This window comes from Apostichopus japonicus, chromosome 5 (genome assembly GCF_037975245.1).
Source record: "Apostichopus japonicus isolate 1M-3 chromosome 5, ASM3797524v1, whole genome shotgun sequence".
In the NCBI taxonomy this organism is placed as follows: Eukaryota; Metazoa; Echinodermata; class Holothuroidea; order Aspidochirotida; family Stichopodidae; genus Apostichopus; species Apostichopus japonicus.
The window spans coordinates 5,040,363-5,062,546 of NC_092565.1; the positions used below are offsets into that span (position 1 = coordinate 5,040,363).

The window sequence follows — 22,184 nt, forward strand, 5'->3', positions numbered from 1 at the left end:
TTAGGGTAGTTTTGTACTCTGTTAGTAACACTGAGTAACAGTAATAGTGTACTACAGTAGCTAACCTCCGGTCTGGACCGCATTAATAATATCGAAAACCCACTACCATGAATGTATGTTTGGTAGTTATCGACGGCTGGGGCTTGTCTGACGATTCGTATGGTATGTAACGATGCTTCTGTACGAAAAAGAACTTAAAAAAAAAAACTAAGTAAAGGTTATTGAGTTTCGTGGAAGTAGTCCCAATCCAACCTCCTGTATCAAAACAGTTTACATAGGCTAGGCCTAAGTTGCGGCTAAATAAGTCAAGCCAAAGCAAGTGGGCATTCTAATCTTACTCAACAGCCGCTAGGACCAGATATCAAAGTAAGCACCGCAGAAAGTTTGATGTGATTGAAGATGGAAGGGTAGTTGAAAACAGTCCTTAGGAAGAATGGTATTTGTGTGGGGGTTCACTGGTGCGGTATGTGTACCGTGGGTTCTGCAGGGTGGATAAAGCAAAAAAGGGTCAGGGACCAGGTATGTTTGCCAGGTGCCAAAATATTCTTGTTTGGAGAAATTAATCAGTGGGAGGTGGATCTAAGAGCACATGAATTTGGCTCACAGGATGCAGTGCCTTGGTGTATGAGTTTATGACGTAACAAACTTATTTAGACCATGTTTGACCACCAGCTAGCAAACAAATAAAGCTCTGTCTGCTTTGAGGATGTAAATATATCTTTCTCACTGAGATTTTGACAGAAAAAGCCTTCCAAATTTCACATATGTAACTTAACTCCTTTGAATATATACTTTGTGCTGTTTTTAAGGGCTCATCTAGTGCCAAAGCATTGCCAAAGTTGCATTAGTTTCCACCTTTCTAATACAGTAAGTGAGTAAATTTATAATGTGTACATATCACTATCTGTATGAAAGTTTAATTAGTGCCAATTTGATTAGCCGGCCAAGTAACTGAGATTATACTTGCACTTGACATACCCTTGTCCTGCTTTAATATGTCAGTATCCTTAATATTATGATTGAAAGTGATTTGCCCCTGGCCTTTTGTTGCACATTTTTACCTGGAGAAGGATTGCTCATGAAGGGATTGAGGAACTTTTGCCAAACACCCATCTCTCATCTCCCAAGTTTCTTTCTGTAATGTTCATTGGACTACTGTGGCTCTTTCTTTCTATTAAACAGGTAATGCCATAAAAAATGCAGACACCCCAGTTATGGATGAACTTTGCCAGACTTCTGGCAAGTTTGTTTCTCTTGATGCATCTGGTTTGGCAGTAGGCCTACCGGAGGGTCTGATGGGTAACAGCGAGGTTGGCCATCTTACGATAGGTGCAGGGAGAGCGCTCTATCAGGTTTGTAATTTTTGCTCACGGTATTTCTCCGATTCTGTAAAGTCTAATAATTTCAGTATATACTTCACTTTCTGTGCTATTAGTTTTTAGATATTAGTTGCTCCACGTCAGGACCTTAGACCTTGATGCTCGTTCTGGTCTTATGCCTGTCATCCTTCGAATTAGCTCACAGTTAGTGATAAAACTCAGCTTCCTATGCGGCAGGTTGTAGTCAACTCAGTTATTCCATAAAAAGGATTTGGTTGATGGAGACTATTTTTGAGATGACTTGGAAAAAGTTTAAAGGTTGAAATTGAAAAAAAGGACCTTTTTCAAATCTATCAGGTTCAGTGTGTTTGGAGCAGAAACAGAAACCTTCTCAAAACTGTTTTCAACATTTGCCAAGACGATTACACTCATTTCTAATTTTTGATGACAAAACAAATAGCCCAAATATAACCAGATGCTCTAAAATCTGTCTTTATAATCTCTTAACCGTTGATATATCTTGTTTGAACAGAGCATTGTTGAGATCAATTTTGCGGTAAATGACGGAAGTCTGTGGCAGAAGGAGGCATTTGTCAAAGCTTGCGAGAGAGCCAAAAGTGGTAATGGACGACTACACTTCCTTGGTCTGGTAAGTAGATCTGGGATATATATATCATTTTTTTTCATATATTATTTTTAATCTTCACTTAGCAAATTTGGGCAACACAAGTGTGTTAGCATCTGTTTTAAAACAAGATTCACTAGCAATTTGCCGCGAAATGTTTTTGCAAATTCAACATTACGATTTAATAACAAAAGTACAATGATACATATGGAGTTTGATGTATTTTACACTGTGAGAAAAATTGTTCTTTTTATTTGTTGTCCAATAATCATGGTTTTTTAAAGAAAAGCATTGTAAAGTTTTGTCACTATATATTCATGCGTGAATAAGTTTTGTTCAAGACCAGGCGACTAGCATTCTTAAATCAAGGGATGGTGTTTTTTGTGATGCTTTTATTCAAATTAACAAAAGTACAATGATACATATAGAGTTTGATGTATTTTACACTGTGAGAAATTATTCAAATTTGCTACGAGGCTTCTTAGAACTGTTCCCTGTCACCTCTATACATGCTATATGTATCCTTTGTAACTTTAGTCAATATTACATGTGCATATATGGTGAACCTTTTTTTTTTGTGAAGGAACAAATAAATGATATGAAATTTACCAAAACGTCCATAATTCTGTCTCCGCTGTCAGGTCAGTGACGGTGGTGTGCACTCTCACATTAGCCACCTGTTCTCGTTGCTAGAGGGCGCTAAATCCCACGGAGTACCCTCTGCGTTTGTGCAATTCTTTGCTGATGGCAGGGACACCAGCCCCACGAGTGGAGGTGCGTCTAGGTCAGCGGTCCGGTAATCTTTCAGATTCACAAAAACCACATGAGGACTGCCCACTGCCAATCAGACCTCCACCCCTCAAAATTCGATGCTCACAATTCATGAAAGCTAGTGTTCGACCGTGGACGTGGCAAGCTCTGAAAACTGTACATAAATTGTCTGACATATGCAAATAGAAATTCAGTGATTCACTACAAATGATTTAGCAAACCCATTTAATCGGTGGTGGTGCCCATAGTTTGAGGATCACCGTTCTATATCCCATCTGTTTCCTCTTTATTCCTGTGTTTTGATCTTGGTGTACTAACATTTATGGTAACGTTACATTCACTGGGAAACATAATAATTTTGAAAATTTAGAGAGCGTACTCGAGATGCGTACTCAATCTGCATGTTTATGTACTAGAAACATGTATGGGTTATTATAATTACATATTTCCATATGTACTCGTTATGACCATTTGCTAAATTCCTACAAGGTAATTATGATCAATGTATCTCGTAAGTACACTCGTATGTACTCAACCATTTCATGAACATGAACATGATACATTTGCAGGATAATTTTTTGAAGCATGTACTGTTGGTTGTGTTATGGTTGAGTTATGGTTGAGCTTATGGTTGGTATTACAGTTAAGTTATGGGTTAAGTTGGATTAGAGGGTAAACTCTTGATCACCTAGTCCTCAAGGACTGTTGAGAATGTTGTAAAACTAGCAATGTTTTGTGGTGTATGTAATATCCATAATCACACACAAGTTGCACAGCCTATTATATTACGTAGTTGCTCATAAAATACTGAATTTGTCATAAAAGGATACTTTTTAATAAATTGACAATGTTTGCAATTTGCGTGTTCAACTAAAGAAAGACTTCTTTTTATTGTCTCTTCATCAAATGTAAACATATTTTCCACTCTAATTGTTGTTGCTGTCTTTTGTTTTCAGTCACCTACATCCAACAGGTCCTAGATCACCTCGCTAGAAACGAATATGGATCCTTAGCAACCATCGTAGGTCGTTACTATGCCATGGACAGAGACAAGAGATACGAAAGGATCAAAATCGCATACGAAGGTCTAGTGCAGGGTACAGGTGAAAGCTGCACTAAAGAGAATGTGGTTCAGGTAAACTAAGTGATTTGAAATTTTTGGTGTGACACTTTCAAGGACGTTTATACAAGCATGGATTATAAACAGTGCTCAGTGGCAAATGTGAAATCAATAAATATGTAGCTGATATCGTTGATTTCTTGTAACAAAATGTGATGATATTGGACTCCCAGTAGCATCTGGTAGAGGTTAATGCTAACAGATATTGCCCTGGGGATTGATAAACAGTTACTGTCGGCTACGAAGCCCTCAGATTACGGTTTCGATCTCTCCTATGAAACATGGAAGACGTCCAGTTGGTTCTGTCGATACATTTTCTCTACCCAAATTCAAGTAATTACAAAACGCCAAAATGGTTATTTTTAAACATGTTAGTATAAGTTTTATCACATGTTAGAGATTTCAAAGCTGTTATTTAAATAAACATCATCACGAGACCGTTCTGATTCTAAATCTCACCAAAATCTGGGCGATGGCAGACTTGCCCTAGAATCTGGAGGGCGACTTCTATGATGGGATATTGTATTTGAACTGCTGATTGGTAGAATTAAAAGCTCCCCCAAAATAACAAACACAAAATATCACTGTGAAAGAGTACATTGTTCAAAAGACCCAATCACGAGTGAAGTGGAGAAATTTTCAAGTATGCTTCGGCTTAGTGCATGCCCTATGACATCGAACGCCAGCATCCTAGAATCTCCTTGTTCTGGAAGGATTTAATATAGACGATGTAAGACTTCTTCTTTATAACTTTCCAGGGAAGCATAAACAAACAAATAAAGCTGATTATCTATGAGGGACTTCTAAATAAGGAGCTTATAACTGAGTTAGAAACTTTATTTTTGGTTTTGTTTTGCTTTTATTTTTAGTATTGTATAGAATTATTGAGTAATATTTCTTTTGCATGTTCATTCATTTCATTTTACTACCAATCCCACATTTTTCATTGCTACTTGTATTTGAAGAAACCATCGGCAAAGAAGATGTTTCCTTGAGGCCGTTTTGAATATTTATCTTGAATTGTAACATGAAATGTTACCGATATTTATAATTGACAAAAAACTACAATTGCAAACCATATTGTGCAGGTACAGTTGGGAAATGTCAATGACAACTAACTTACTTCCATTCAATGTTAGCTCTTTCTATGTAGGAAATGTTCTGGAATTTGCCCTTGGATGGCCAGAAATCCAACCCCAAAGATTTCACACATATTGTTGAGTACAGCTTGCCATCAACCTTGGATTGGTATTTCTGTCCACTAATGGTGTCAAATAACATGTTTACAATATATGACAATGTTGTCTAACATCATAAGAGGGTGTTCTGTTGTCTGTATCAAGCCCCCCCCCCCCACAAAAAAAAATTATTAATATTTATAGCCTGGACTGAGGAGACCCACATTATCATCAACGAAACCTAATAGAGCAAACCAGAATCCAAGAGACTAATGAGCATTACATCTTGAAGCGTTGGAAAAGCTATGGAACCATTTTTGTTAGAAATCTAATTTGTTTTCTTTTCTTGGAGTTTGACATATGAAATCTAACTTCTGCTTAAAAAATCACCCATTCAAATAGTGATACTGTATCAAATAGTGATAGTGTATCTTCCCTCCCAGTTGGTTCAGTCTCGGTACCAAAAAGTCGGTGATGAGAAGCAATCCGACGAGTTCCTCACCCCGATCGTTGTGGATTCTAACGGGCGTATCCAAGATGGAGACACGCTCATTTTCATAGATTTTCGGGCGGACAGAATGAGAGAGATAGTGGAGGCGCTGGGAGTGAAACCGCAGTTTGATACGAGCTCTGTCCCCAAAGATTTGGTCAGTATTGAAACATCCCGTGTTCGGATAAAATATTTTTTTCAAAATTGGGAGATGTTAAAATGATGTGAGAGATATGAGAGTTATTTGTTTGTCTTGACAATGGTGAAATTCCGTTACCTTGGAGGCATTTTCCTTTCTTTGTTTTGTTTCCCTGCCATACAGGTGAATGTAGTTTAAAGAAAGGAGATCTTGTTTCCATGGCAACTTGCCTGTTGTAAATCATTCTCTAAAGGTTCTTTGGACTCTCTTGAGGGAGACGCAAAACCCTACCATCTGTATGAATGATTGTGATAAACAACATGTTTTAAAACATTGTTGCTGTAACCTAGAGTTGTGGAAAGAATGCATTTCCCCCCCCCACCCCATAAATCAATGTATGAAAGAACATATTTTGTTGTCTCCCAACAGTCTGTGGTTACTATGAGCCAGTACAAAGAAGAATTCCCATTTCCCGTTATCTTTTCACCTCAAGAACCTTTTAATGTTCTGGCTGAGTGGCTGTCGAAGAACTCGATACCGCAGTATCACTGTGCGGGTGAGTTGCTCCGACCAGTTATACACGTAGGGCTGCCATCTCTCACAGATTTGCATTCATTTATCTCCCGGTTTGGTTTTGTCCTAAGATGAACATGTCTGGAAATGTTGTCTAGATAAAGTATTGCTAAACATATTTGATTTTTAAAACAGTTTATATGTAGTCTGTATCTCAGATGGTGGAGTGTGATGAGTCTTATATGCTATGATAATGTTGAATAATGTTTGATATAAAAGTTGATTGACCTCCCTTCATCTGCATAATGAATATTCACACATATGAAAAGTTGTTTTATTTTGAAAATTTAATACTCAAACATATAAACAAAGCTTGAACTTCAGTTTGATTGGCTTTATTCCATAGAAACTGAGAAATATGCTCATGTGACATTTTTCTTCAATGGTGGGAAGGAACTGCAGTACACTGGAGAGGAGCGTTGCATGGTGCCTTCGCCGAAGGTTGCGACCTATGACCTCAAGCCTGAAATGAGTGTTGCTGGAGTAGCTGAAAAGGTTTAGTACATAGGCAATTTTTTTTCAATTACTGTCAAACATTGACACCTTGTATGGAATTCTTGATGAAGGGAAATGAAGAAACAATGTATATGATATATTGTTTTGAAAATAATTGTAAATATGCAAGAATGTCTAATTCGAATATGTTTTTTCTTTCTATTTTTTAGATGGTGGAAACCATTGGAAGTCGTAAATATCCCTTTGTAATGTGCAATCTAGCTCCACCTGACATGGTTGGACACACTGGTGTATATGAAGCAGCAGTTGAGGCTTGTACCCATACAGGTTAGATCATACTTAACAGAAAAGCAAATATCATTACTGTATGATTTAATGCGCACATAGTAATATGACATTGCTATGTGCCCTTGTGATCTAAACGGTCAGTCTAAGAAAGAGGGATTTTTGTTAATTATCTAGGTGGCATTGTCATTGTGACATTGTTATGTGTTGTTGTAATAGTTGCAGTGTCATTGTAAATTGGTATGTGCCATTGTTATAGTTGCATTGTCATTGTGACATTGTTATATGCTATTGTAATAGTTGCATTGTCAATCTGACATTGTTATGTGCCATTGACTTTGTCATTGTGAAATTGTTATGTGTTGTTGTAATAGTCGCAATGTCATTGTGACATTATTATGTGTTGTTGTAATAGTTGCATTGTCATTGTAAATTGGTATGTGCCATTGTTATAGTTGCATTGTCATTGTGACATTGTTATATGCTATTGTAATAGTTGCATTGTCAATCTGACATTGTTATGTGCCATTGACTTTGTCATTGTGAAATTGTTATGTGTTGTTGTAATAGTCGCAATGTCATTGTGACATTGTTATGTGCTATTGTAATAGTCTTATTGTCATTTGTGACATTGTTATATGCCATTGACTTTGTCATTGTGACATTGTTATGTGTCATTGTAATAGTCGCATTGTCATTGTGACATTATTATGTGTTGTTGTAATAGTTGCATTGTCATTGTAAATTGGTATGTGCTATTGTAATAGTTGCATTGTCAATGTGACATTGTTATGTTCCATTGACTTTGTCATTGTAACATTGTTATGTGTCATTGTAATAGTCGCAGTGTCTCAGTGTCATTGTTATGTGCCATTGTGTTATGAATTGCCATTTTGACAGTGTTATTTTTCCTTTTTATTGTGACATTGTCAACGTCACATTGTTATGTGTTATCACGAGTGTTAGTTGTTCTTTGACAAGTCTTATTTGTCATTTTGCTGTTGTTATTGGCCATTGTGTTATGAAATGTCCTTTCAACAGTGTTATTTTTTATGTCATTGTCATTTTATCATTGTAAGTTTTTTTGACATGTTTTCAATGTCAGATTGCCATTGTGCCATTGTGATTTTGACCTTTTCAAAGATTTTGCCATTGTGACATTATATCCTCTAGGAGATGACTGTAGAGTCAGACAAACTCGGGAGAATTTAGCAACTTCCAAATTAATCAAGATTAACAATGACCTCAAAGTTTGTTTGGTTTTAATAGGTTCCAAGTTATCCACAGAGTACATTGCTTTCTGTTAATGCTACAGAACACAATGGGATGACCCTCTTTTACTTTTAATTAAAACGATGAACTAAGTAGATTTTCTCCACGTTCCTAATTACTGCAGGTAGAAACATACACATGGCCATTTGTAATCTCAATAAAATAGAAATATAATTTTGCTGAGAGATTAGCACATAAAGTTAGTTTAGCATGAGATGTCCTTGAACTTCAGGAGTCTTCTGGCGAAACTGGGAGAGTTGGGCAAGGCTCGGTATTAACATCAAATATGACATTCCTAGCCTGTGGTGTTAAAAGAAGTTGTTAATGTTATCTGCATTTTAAAAGTTCCACCCCAAAAAACAGGGAGCTCTTTCAACAACCAGTCGTTTTAAATGTAGGTTGTGATTTTCTAAACTCAATAATAAAATTAGATCAATCAAATAAGATGGTCGATACAGTGATAAAAAAAGGCTGTTAATTTTATCGGCATTGTTAAAGTCCAACCTAGCAAAACAGTTAACTCTTTTCCCAAGCACCAGTCATTTCAGATGTAGGTTGTCAGTATTTTAAATCCAACAACAAACTTGGATCAATCGAGTGAGATGTCGACAGTTGGCACCGTTCCCTGATTGGTCGAAGCTGTCACACCCGTTTTTGTTTTTTTAATATTCCAAACCTTCTGTCTGGGTTCCAACTTACAGGGGACGTGTGATTATTATGGATCCATTTTGTGACGGTGTTGACAATAAGCGATTCGTCAGTTAACATTGCCATTGTCTCGTGATAGATTTTTAGCAGTTGTCCCAAAGTGGGATAGTTGTCACCTTGTTGTTTTTTTGCCCTCTCACTGTTGCGTTTAATTAGCTGAGGTGTCAGATCCTGTTTTTGAATTAGCAAAGCCGAGATCTACATCTGCGAAGGCTTGGCCCGACAGATTTGACATTGTGCTAGATATGTTCGTAGATGAGGAATGCCACATAATTGAGAGAGAGAGAGATATGTCAAAGTAAAGAGTGACAAAGACAGCTTAAATATGTTGCAGATCACAGCAACCAACCCTTTCTTGAAACCTGACTCTTTCAGATGGACTCATAAAAATATGATATTAAGGAATAAAGAAATAGATTTTGCAAAAAAATTTGAAAACGTTCCAGAAATTGCAAGGTCTTTTAAACGAATTTAGAAATCTGACCGAGCTTCCATTGGATAGACTTTGTTTTATTTGCTGCATAATAATCTCTTAGAGCAGGTTATGAGTACCCATTTATGCAGTTTGTGAGGGTTTCCACTAGCTAGACACCTTTGAAGCACCTGTTGGAAGATGCCTGAAAGTGAACTAATGTGCCACCTAGGCTGTAAACTTATTTTCTTTGAAAACCTTAGATTCTTAGGAGGGTGGAAGGGCATGTGGGGAGGGTGTGGAAGATGGGGGGGGGGGAGATAGGTGGGTGAGGCTCGTAAGTTTAAGTCTTAAGTAACTGTTTCTCAAGTACCAAGTTATCAGATAACAATTTTGTTTTTCACAAACTTAATTGAACATTAATTGGGCTCAATTCCTGTCAGGGTCTTACAAAGGATTGGCTACACTGTAGCAGTTGACATGGGGGTAATAAGTTGGACTGGGCATGTTGGAAATGTGGTACGTTGTCTCCCTTGCTTGTATCGTTGCTGGGAGACTTGATAAATGATATTGGCAAAATACTGCAGAAATTGTACAAAATGTTGTATTCCATAATTGGATATACAAGTATAGAGGTGTATTGTATTGTCCCCCCACTATTGAGAGTGTGGATGGCAAACAGCACTTTTATACTCCTCCAAATTTTTGTCTTATCTGGGTTGGCTGGAAACTTTGAATTGATAGCAAAATATAGTTCCAGGCAATCAGAAGATCAAATTCTTATTTTCATATGTACCTCATAATCTTTGAAATTTCCCGGAGAGAGCAAACAGAATTTATTTCATATGAAATAGCTCTACTAAATACTCTACAAGACTGCTAAAATACTTTTAAAATAGATAGTTGGGGCACCCATAAAAATGAGAATCTTTTTTGGAGGAGGGTACGGAAAAAAACCAGCCTGCTCTCTGCCTTGTCCCCTTTGTTATTCTTCCTATGCCTCTGATTATGAAATATCTAAATTGACCAAAATGTTATTTGAAATTTGTTGAAAGGGAATAGGCCTAAACTAACAAAGATAACAACTTAAATTCAGCATCACGATGACCATGGAAATGACTCATAACCCCTTCTCCCCAACCCCAACTACCAGCCAAAACCCTGCCACCCACCTCACTCAACTTAATTAATGACAATAGGAGTGGGTCTAGCCCCTTCTACCCATTCCCCACCCGCCAGCCGAAACCCTATTCTCTCAGTAAAAATTAATGTGGTGATTGATATCTAGTAGTTCGTTTTTAACCTTTTTTGTTGTAAAATATGATAAAGTTTTGAAGCATAAATTGTTCCTAAAACTTAACAGACTCAGTAAAATAAACGTCTTATGAAAGTCTACATCCAGGAACAAATCAGCCATCTGAAACAGAGTTTGGTCTAAATCTATTTCTTTGCCATATTTTTTTTTATTATAAGGATAGGTCTTACTAATTATCAACAGAGCTGACAGCGAAATGGTAGGGGTGTCCTCTGAGCATAGCTATCATTTCTCCTTTCACAGTCTGAACCCCCGAACCCTTATCCTCTCCCCTTCTTTATCCCAAAACCCCCGAACCCTTATCCTCTCCCCTTCGTTATCCCAAAACCCCCGAACCCTTATCCTCTCCCCATCGTTATCCCAAAACCCCCGAACCCTTATCCTCTCCCCATCGTTATGCCAAAACCCCCGAACCCTTATCCTCTCCACATCATTATCCCAAAACCCTTCAAAATTATGTACACTGACTGAGGCGACAGCTGAACTTTGCTGTAGACCTGTTGTACTGTCTGTGGACCCGATGGATAACCTTTTCAGTTTCGTCCTTGTCTGTGTTTATTGCGAACCGTACTACTACTACTAGTATTACTACAGAGGGATCACTGGTATCCATGCCTAAACGATAATTTCAGACATCGGAGACCCTGAAATCATCTCACCTGCTGTTCACAGTAGTTTACCTTCCAAGCTGTGTTTAAGTCCCTTCTGGGAAGTGGATCAAGGCAACAGCTAAGGTCGAAGTAGTATTTCAGTAGGTTGCCATGGTTTCAGTGTTATTGTACTTCTATGTAGGCTACTACCAGTAAACAAACAATGTGTACAGTAGTAATTGTTTCATATAGTAAATTATAGTTTATAAAATACATACTTGAGTTATGTTTATTTCAGCAAACTAACTGTCATTTCAAAATAGTATTTTTACCAAGATGCCCCGTAAATGAGCACAATATATTAAAACGTATGTCTCTTTGATCAAATATGTTAGTTCTGCAAAGATTCATTTTAATGTCAAATATCAAGGTAGTAACCCTATGGCCTAACGCACTTTCACAGCATATGTGCCTAAGGCTATCCTAAGTTTATTTTGCATGTCAAACATCAACAGTTAGTGATGTATGACTTAGCTACCACACTTTCACAGCATATGTACCAAACCTTAACCTAATTTCATGTAAACCTCTGGGTCAAAGTGACTTCCACTGATGTTAGTAAGTCACCTGCAGGAGAAAGTGGCAGAGGGGGAAATTGGCTATTCTAGTCATTTAGTTTTATTGGATTGAAAAATGGAAAGAAATGAGGTGATGACATAAAGGTGACCATATTCTTTTTGTCATATTGCAAAGCCCTCATGTTCAACCAGAAAGTGCACACAGGGCAGAATTTTGTGTGTGACGTGGTCATATATCATACCCCCAAATTTAGCAACGGATGGACGTCACTCGCTTGCAGAAGTGAGTCTGTATTGATCCTTGCTCTTATTCGCATTGTTGGATCACACCTTTCAAGGTTTTCCCTGACAATATTCTGACTAGCTTGAATAGACCAGTAAACACTTTAAAACAATAGAATAATACCAACAGCTGGTTGCTTTATATGGGTGTGGGCAGGGCAAGCATTAATTTCAACAGATAGGTGGAAAAAACTTTCCTTTTGTTTTAGTGTTGTGGAATTGATCCAATCTAAACTTCTTTTTTTTTAAATTTTAATGGCAGATTTCAAACCAATTTTTTAGTCTACAGAATACTGCGCAAGAGGAGTTGCTCATATGTTGGTGGATTGCCCCCACCCCTTTTTTGGGGGAATACAACGTGGAAAGCATTCACACAAAGACCATGCAGGACAAAATTATTAAAACAAAAGAAGAAATTAGGTCATTGCAAATTTGATTGCCGTTCCCATCAATCAAATTCTGATTATTCATTGGTTGCACTTGTTATTTCGTCATTAACAGAAAGCGACTCAAATTTCAATGGGAATTAAAAAGGAGAAACATGATGAAATAAAACTAAACATTTTACTTCGTCAGAAAATGACCTTTTCTTAGAGGATTTAGGGGTCTCTTCATAGGAATTAAGATTTTAGAAGGATATGTGATGTAACAATGACTTATATGAATGTTTTGTTGCTTCATCAGGAGAAATTCAGGAGAAGTTTCTTGGGGTTTCTTTATTGAATAATTAAGGAGGTTTTAGAAAATTAGCATTGAAGTGTTGATTTTACTTGAAATAAAATTTCTGGCATCTAGTGATAGGGAATATGAATTAAAGACTGTGCAGCAAAAATCAACATTCCTGTTAACTCTCACTGTTATTACCTTGAGACTCGCAGATGATTTTTTTTTTTGTGTACCGACTCACAGTGGAATCCTCACATCTCACGTGGAAAAATCTTTAAAAGAAGAACTGGTGAAACAGAGTAAAGCTGATTTACACAGAGTTGTGTTTTAATAAAAGAGATGTAGTTTGTTTTTTTTGCATTTAACTTTTAGGACACTCTGTAAAGTGTACAGATTTTGGGCATTAATCCTCCATTATGCTTGTTTATCCATTTATTTCCCAGTATTTCACCGCTCAATACTGCAATCAGACAGTATTTCACAGCATTTCCTGTCCTTGGTATTTCTCAGCTAGGTATTCCAGCTGGGATGAAGTAGTTTTACAGTATGATACATTATGATGTACCCCCCTCAGACCTGCCCATTCCCCTCTCTCCCTCCCTCCCTGCATTCCCCCCCATCTCTCTCCTCCCACCCCTTCCTCTACTCACTACATCCCTCCTAGTATTACAGATGTTGAAACAAAAATTTGGCTTCTGTAGTTGCTTAAGTGGTTCTTTGACCACACTCTGTAGCTAACTATACATGTGGGAGAAGCGGAAGGGCTTGTAACTCTATACTCTGTATGTCGGGTGGCTATCGATATTACAGTATTAGCTCAATTTTGACTGTTTTACAATCTGACAAGACCAGATGGGAAAACTGAAGATTTCTCCTGTCTGGGAAAAAAACCCATCTTACTTTTGGCTGTATGGCCAGGGATCATACCCAGGATTTAAATACTAAGTTTCATTGCTGCTTTTACCTTCCCCTTTACTTGACCACAGACTGCTGATTCTTGTCATGCTGCTGAGAAATCGTGACAGTTTCGCACCTCTGATCAGAATAAAAGTTTGGTGTTATTGATTCTGCTTTCACAGCTATTAAACACTCCCATAAAAAATAGGATAATACTACATATTAAAACACCTGTCTTGATGCCATGGAAAAAACTGAACTGAAATCAATAATTTGTAGTGGTAGTCCAGCACAGTCCTCTTGTAATTAAATGTTGTAATTAAATGCAGAAATATGATTAAAACTATTTCAATGCCTTTTTGAAATGATTGTCTGCTTATGTGGCTATTAAAGTATTCTCTAAAGCTGGCACTTGAGTATTTCAATTCATGGTCCCTTATTTTTTTTATGAATGAGGAGTTTGTGGGGAGGGGGGGGGCAGGGGGTGGAGGATTTCTCTGACCAAGGGCAATGAGCATGATAATTGAACATTTCTTACCAAACTCTGACAGAGTCAAAACAGTCAAACAAACTTTCACCAGACTGTGTACCTCTGCATGACCCACTCCTTTGTAGTGAACATTTGAAGTATGGGTCCAACCAATGTTCGCAATAGGATGCTTTGGTTACAAAATCTTATGGAGTTTAATTTAATGGGCCTTGCAATCTCAGAGATGATGTTGGTGGGGTTAATTTGGGCCTTTAATAAAGTATACTGCCATAATTAATACAATGTCATGTTAGTGATGGAATTTTATTTGTTCACGTAGATAAAATATTTATTTATTAATGTAAATCAAATGTCATTTCTTGATTCTGAAAATTATGTAGACACATTTTCTTCAATGCAATCTATGTGATTTTGCCAGCTATTAATCATTAAATTAATCATTTGATATTTTTATTTAAAAGAAAAAAGAGGATCTGAGGTGTAGTGGATAAGCTAGTGTGTATCGTACAGCTTCTCTTTTGACATATCAGAGACTTTAATTGATATGTATACAGTAATCTCATGTAGGTCTACCATCATCCATGTTCATGGTGGCAGCAGACAACGTAAGGTGGCAGCAGACAACGTAAATTCCTCTGTTTCAAAGAAAGTAGGACTGCTTTGGTAATACCTGTTGTTGAATAATGCAACATAAACTGAGTCCCTGGGGATCTGCATCAGATGGTTATGTTCCCAGTAAATGGTTGCCACCAATTTGCAATCAATTCATGACACAGCTACAGTTTTGATGGTGTCATGTTGTAGCAACAGTCACCTCATAATTAGAACTTATGTAAGTTTATGAATATTCATAACTGGGTGTAAACAAATTATATTCATTTAATAAATCTTTAAGCTATAACTAGAGTTTGAATTTGAATTCCTAACGGCATGACAGTCATCATCATTTTATTTATCTTCCACATGGTAATAGAAATCTATATGATTGTGTCTGTATTTGTGTCTGTATAATGTGTGTATGTCTCGGTATTGTTGTATTATGACATATATTACTTTTGATTATTACAAATAGTTATTTAGCATTGCTGCCCTCTATATATTGTTAATATCAGCTTGTATGTTTTGGGTGTACAGTTAGTGACTGCAAACTTCTATCAGAGATATTTACTTGACAACAACATGAGACAGAAAGCAGAATTAAATATCTTATTAAACATTTTTTGTAAGAAGATAAGTGACAATACTTCAGTTGTGTATGTGTGTGTTGGCTTGTATACCGAATACTTTAAAAGCAAGACAGCATTACTGCATTGGTCTTTTCACTTGCTATTCGTATTGCCTTAATATTGATTATATGATCCCTACTGCATCAATTGATGAGTCCAACAGTGTACTGAAATGCTGCTTGGGTCCCCCTATACACAAAAGATGTCTCAAGTTTTATTTAATGATTAAAACTGGAAGGAGCATGATTTGGGCAGCGCAGTTTTTGTAAATGATTTTGGTTATTTAGAGGGACTATATAGTGAGGTGAAAATTGTGAGATATGCTAAACAGAAGCTAATGCAAGTATTGCTAGATATGCCATTTGGGTCATTTTCTCAAACGAAACATTTGATGCTTTGACTTGGCAGGTTTACCTGTATGGTTGTTATTAAATGTTTGTAGCAATCTTCAAGCTTAAGTGGTCCCATCACACACAATTTTTCCCTTTGTTTTGGTTGGCCATATCAGCAGTAAAATTCTGCCTTTCAGTCATCTTTGAACCAATATTAAATGCTTCTGCTGACTTCACTTTATAGTCTCCTTAACAGACCTTCAGAGAAATCATCAGGTTTGACATTCACCGCCAAAACTCTGTCATGTAAATTTTTACTTCCGGCATGCTGCCATTTTACCAATGTTGTTCAATGTAACACTGTTCTACCAACAGTAGAGAGTTCTTACGTTGCTACTTTAAAATGCTGTCAAAACATCAACATCACTGAAGGAGCAGAACCAGGGGGTTTAAGGACTGATGTTGGTTGGGGGCACAGAGAGGTGATGCCCTGAACTACAAAGTTTAGAATTCATAATAGTGTTTAATCACATTGTTACCATGGAGAGTGTGTACTGACAGCTTGCCCAAACTATAAAGGACACACAGCTTGACGACAGCTCCCTGTACTTAAAGAAGCCTCCATAACTTTACATATGTTGTTTTCATCTATTTTCTGAAACTGGGTCCACAAGCTTGTTTCTTCTTGTTATCTCACAGACAAAGCCATCAAGGCGATGAAGGATGCCTGCGCCAAACACGACTACGTCTTATTGGTCACGGCCGACCACGGGAACGCAGAAGTGATGAAAGAGCCAGATGGCAGTCCCATCACAAAACATACAACAAAGAGGGGTAATTACAGTCATTTCAACAGTCGTACGGCGGTAGCGTAAACAGGCTATATATGTTTGGTGGGGTTGGGGAGAAAGTATAGATGTGTTCTCTTTCATTGTTTTGCGCATACTGTAGGAAGCCTTAAAAAAATGTCCCGTTCATCATTTCCCTGTGCTCCTTGTATAGGTTTAACATACATCCAGATAAATCAGGATGGTCCCCCTTTTTTTGCGACAAAAATACATATTGTCCCGTGGGCAAATTAAATCGTCTCAATTTTGTGAAATGTCTTTGTAAAGTTCAAAATGCCACTATTTTTTTTGCTATCATACGCAAACTAGAACAGCACACATGTAGCAGGTGTCACTATACATGACTGCATTGGAGGCATGTATCGTTTTCAACTCCCAAAACATAACTGACGGCCGTACGTGAGCCCCACAAGCTTGGCGAGAAAAGTTGCGTTACTTGGGATGCATAGCTGCAACAACTTCTAACACAACTTTAACCAATGTTAGAGTGCAACTATTCTGCAATACAGTAACATTAGGCATCACGATGTTTAGACCGTACGACTAAACTATAAACTTGGTAACAACGCTATGTCCCACTTTTCAACAAAGAAATATGATACTAACCCTATCTGTGTATTTACTACCGGGTCACATGTTTGTCGTTAAACTGTAGTCTTCCATACCTAAGAAATGCTTGCCTTCTTTGGAGTCAATTCCTTTGGATGCCTAGGGGTGAATTGCTTGATTATAAAATGAGCCTCTTTCACCTGAAAATATGCACAAGGAAATGTCAATGTAAACGTCAGTACCGTTTGCAGCACGCTTAAGCCACGTGATACTTTGATTATTGGTAAAATATCCGATTCTGCACAATGAAATATGACATGGAAGTATTCCTTCAATGTTATGTGACCCACTTTTGAATGTAGTTTGACATTCAAATTGATATGTTCCAGAAAAGGGATTGTTTGCCTCAACCAGGACATTCTCAGCTGCGTGCCAGGTATGTAGTAACTATACATGCTCCAAATGCATGAAGGCTTCTGATAGAAATCACTTTTCTCTCATGTTATGTTTTAAGGTACCTACCAACCACTTGTCAGTTTGTCAATTAGCAAAGAGCTGACTGTTTTTTTTTCTTTCTTTCTTGGCAGTTCCTTTCTGTATGTTTGGTGGCAACAGGTCCTTCAAGAGTGTTTCCCACAATGCATCACTACAGGATGTTGCTCCGACAGTGTTGGACCTCATGGGCATTGAGAAACCTACGGATATGATCGGGGTCACCCTCCTCTAGATAAAATAACATGATTTTTTAATTTTAGTGCAAATAATAACAACTTAAAAAGAAGGCAAATTCAACCATCATGTTTGTGTCTCATTTCATAGAGATGCTCCTGAAGAAAGCTGCTAACCACTGCCCCCCCCCCCAAAAAAAAAACAGTTAAAATTTGAAAGGTATTAGTCTTCTTTGATATGTTACTTCTCACATTTTATTATGGTAAGAGTAAGCAGAATAGCTACCAAATTCATTGTTAGTAGATAAATATGGTCATCCTCGAAACTTGGTCCTCGATAGCAACCGCAGAAATAGAATCATAAGTAGCTTTATGATGTCACTTTCAGACTTGTTCAAGTCTAAGGTAATAAAGCAACATTTATAGTAAGATATCTCAAAAAATTGATTAAAACATTTCTTAGCAATTTTTGAGGGAGGGAGGGGGGGGGGTTCATCATGCACTTCTCCATCACATAGATTGACCGATGGTTGTGTTTGCTCCTACTTCAATAATGAATATTTATATTTCTACATTTAATTCCTTTTGTGAGTGACAAAAGCTCTCATTTTAGGTTTACTTATGGGGCATTGTATGAATGTATGAAACCAAGATTGAAGAATGTTGCAGTAAAATTTTTGATATGATGAACTGCCTTTGATGTACACCCAAAATGAAGAGGATTATTGGCTGCTAATTAAATGACATTGGACCAGTTTTGTAGTCAAGGGGGTTTAGGAGCATAGCAGGGTGAGGGGGGTGGGGGTGGCATCTGGGTAGGGAAGTATTTACCCAGCAGTAATTTTCTTAATGTCATAATTATTCTTCTTTCTCTTATGTATTTCTGTGCGTGGAAATCCCTAAGGGACAACCAGTGATATGTATACACCTCTCACTCCCCTAGACCCCCAAGAGGACTCTCTGCCACCCCCAGCCAATATCAGTGTACCCCTGAATCAGAATTACCCTCCTGCTATAACCAGAAACTAGCCTTCTTTTTAAGTCTTTTTTTTTCGGCAGTAGACTTTGCTTATAATTCTAGTATAGCATTTTGTCGACTAAATTCTTTCATGCTGATGAGTTGCCTATAACCGTGGTTTCTTACAAGTTGTACAAAACCAACCGTTTTTCTTCATATTTTAATATTTGTAGTGCTTTATATGGGTGCTCAGTTGCTAGTCGGCATATATTTTCTCGATTATTTTTTTTGGGGGGGGGGGTGGTTGGGAAGGGGTATAGTGAGTGGGTATGGTATGGAAGAGATGGGGTTCAATTGAGGCATTTTAAAGAGAAGCATATGGAGGACCAGAAAAGCTTTTTAAATTGGCTGTACCGTGTGCTCAATCAACATGTCAGAAATGGTGTACCAAGTATTAAACTGAAAGGCATAACGGTCAACTACTTCAAGCTGTCATCCATACGGGCACGGTGGTAAAATTCTATTTTCCATTGGGTGCTTGATCTGGTTAAGAAAGAAACAATGCCAATAAACTTCATGTAATACTTTTAGACATCATAACATATTCATTTCCAAATATAGGATTTTTGCAAGGAGACTGCAGCAGTTTCTGTTGGTAACACCTAACTCTTCTAATGATCTACATTACAAGGTTCAGGTTAACTGGTGTCAAACTGAAGTGTTCGTTTGAAAGATATATGATATTAGTATGCCCACCCCACCCCCCTCCTCCCACCCCCGCACCCCTTGGTAACCATGCTGTTTGTAGTGATCATTTATGAAAAGTTGCTATGTACTTCAATTGTGAATACAACTTTGCAAATGCTTTCATTATATATTTATATTTAACTGTTCTAAAATCTGAGACCTTTTTTTTTTTTTTTTTGGTGCAATTGATTTAAATGTGTGACATTATATTTAATATTTCCTTCATGCTCTAGTAATTTGGACAGCTATGGACCTGTATTTTTGGACCTATATGTTTGGTGCTTTGTTGAAGTTACAATTTGTAATAAATTCAACCTCTAAAGTGAAGGGAAGAAACTCTAAAAGAGAAAGTCATTTCAAGAAACAGTCTCTGAAAATTTGATCGTAAGTTGAATATTACTTGTGATACTGCTTGTTATCCTGATTTTTTAATAGTTCTGGAATTGTGAAATGTGAATGTTCTTAAAATAAATGACAATTAGGAAAAAACTGAATTTGTAATCCAAAAGAAGTTTGCCTCCACTATTTTTTTGCATAGTTTGTGGAAAAAGAAGCAAAGTTAACGTTGATAGTTGTATTTTTAATTTGCTTGGTATGTAACACAAAGAATTATTACATCTGAAGTGAAGATATTCTTCATGTTTTTGTCTTTTTTTTGCCTTCTTTCGCTTTAGCACAAATACATTGATATAAATGTAGTTTACACATGACTGAATTTATATTGTAGATACAAATCTATTCGACCGGTCATGGACACAAAAATAGTTTTGCAGGCCACTATGAATTTTGTTCCTACCCAATCCGTGGACCAGAACACTTAATTTAAGGCTTTAGCTAATACTCTAGTTACAAAATGCGAACTATTACATTTTATGGGTAATGAGAGATCAGAGAGTGTAAAAATGTCCTTTTCCAAATGTTACGTTGGAAGAATGCTAGCTATAACAAACTTTCCTTTTTTTATTTTATTGCATGCCTATCTTACAACCGCAACAGGGATTTGGTCGATATGTATTGAATATAGTCTATATCTATATTATGTAAATGGTGATCTTAAGACCAGCTCAACCATTCATTGCAATTTAGTCATCAATATAACACAATGAACGGCTCTTGTGAAGGAATTGTGATTTTGACATCTTGTAAACCATTAAACAAACACTGCTGGCAGTCCAGTTTTATAATTTCTGTACCACTTTAATTTTTCAACAGATTCGTTAACTAAAGTGGCTGGATGATTAAGTCTAATACATAGACCATCAGAACAGATACTGCAATGTAACACAAGCTCAATGAGAAAGCATAAGAACTTTATTGCCTCAAAATGACATGTTTACAATACATTATAAATAATTGTCAAGGACAAGTGGTGTTAAATGTCATTCAGTAGTGCACTGTTTATTTAAAAAAAAGTTAATGAAATTAAAAGAGCATATTTTGATTGATTTATTAAAACAATGGAATAACTTTAACATTTAGGCCTGCATTATGGAGCAGATGATGTTTTCATCAATTTAGCCTTAAAGGAGCATTTCAAAGATTTACCAAAGTTTAGAGGTTAATATCTCCAAACTAGTTATAGAACCATTCCTAGCAAATAAATTTTCAGACTCAAATTCTGCTGAAAGTCATCTTTTAATACTTTCCCACAATACCTTTCCCACACCAGACAAATTTCCCAAAATACACTTGTCAGCCCCTAAACTTAGCTGCTATGCAGTATCCTTTGACATCCCAACATATACCCATTTGTTTCAATGCTGTAGAAAAAGGAAGTCACTTTTACAAGTTCAATATCTACTGAACACCAAAGCGTTCTACTACTACCTCTAACTTCAAAACCGAGAAATAAGGAATGCCAAACAGGCCAATAATCGCCTCTCCCCATTTCTGGTTTTCTTAATAATGTTATAAAGATTAACTAAACATGCTTAACATGGTAATTACATTTATTTTCTACTATAGTAATATATACATCTATACAGTATTCACAATATTTCATCTTCTACTAAAAAAGATTCAAACTAGGTTGAGATTCATCCATTTAGAAAACATTCCGTTACATGGCAAAATTCCTTTAGGTACATAGGCTTATTAAAGCTGGGTCAATTTTTGGACATATGCTAACAGAAAACCGAGTTCACAACATGATTTTTCTTTGTTTAAACCCTTTAGGAAATTTCACATGATTATTAATACATGATGAAGACAAATTCATATTTATGTAAATGGTACTTTATACCACAGTGACACAGTCCATGCAGGATCAAAATGCAACCAAAGAGATTTGAAACTTCAAACGTGTGACGTCAACAACACATTTCCAGTGCTTTACCATAGAATGAATTACGGTGCCCAAACCAAAAGTTTGATCAACCATTATCGATGGATACATATTTATATATTATTATTCTGCTCGGTGGTACAACTAAGAGGAAGAAATGTTCTCTTTTTACATGACTATGTACTTGACTATGCCTCCTCAAGTAACTGCAGAAGTTCGCTCTCCCTGAGTACCTCCTCGGCGGAGGTGTAGCCCAGTAGGTGCCTGCCAAAGGTCTTCAGTTCCCTCATCGATTCCTTGCTTGGTGCGCTCCTGTAGGTCTTGTTTCTGATCATCTTTTCCAGCAGGTAATGTAACCAGAGGACGTTACTGTGAGGATTGAAAGATTCCCAGTCGTTCCTGAAAC

At 37.0% G+C, this 22,184-nt stretch overlaps 2 protein-coding genes across 4 annotated transcripts in view; one reads left to right on the forward strand and one right to left on the reverse strand.

Annotated features, from left to right (window-relative positions):
* On the forward strand, window positions 1-20,126 carry LOC139967393 (2,3-bisphosphoglycerate-independent phosphoglycerate mutase-like). The gene is made up of 11 exons (XM_071971133.1): window positions 1-162; window positions 1,183-1,352; window positions 1,852-1,968; window positions 2,586-2,718; window positions 3,672-3,850; window positions 5,457-5,660; window positions 6,072-6,198; window positions 6,562-6,710; window positions 6,881-6,998; window positions 16,424-16,558; window positions 17,709-20,126. The coding sequence occupies exons 1-11, from the start codon at window positions 108-110 to the stop codon at window positions 17,846-17,848; spliced, it is 1,527 nt and encodes a 508-aa protein (XP_071827234.1). The 5' UTR covers window positions 1-107; the 3' UTR covers window positions 17,849-20,126.
* LOC139967390 (uncharacterized) overlaps window positions 18,271-22,184 on the reverse strand; it is an 11,630-nt gene continuing 7,716 nt past the window's right edge. For 2 of the 3 annotated variants that reach the window (XM_071971123.1, XM_071971122.1), the window contains exon 11: window positions 18,271-22,177. In XM_071971123.1, the coding sequence (XP_071827224.1) occupies window positions 21,967-22,177 (211 nt within the window). In that variant the 3' untranslated portion in view covers window positions 18,271-21,966. The remainder of the gene's footprint in view (window positions 22,178-22,184) is intronic. The other variant, XR_011792981.1, reaches the window with a different exon arrangement.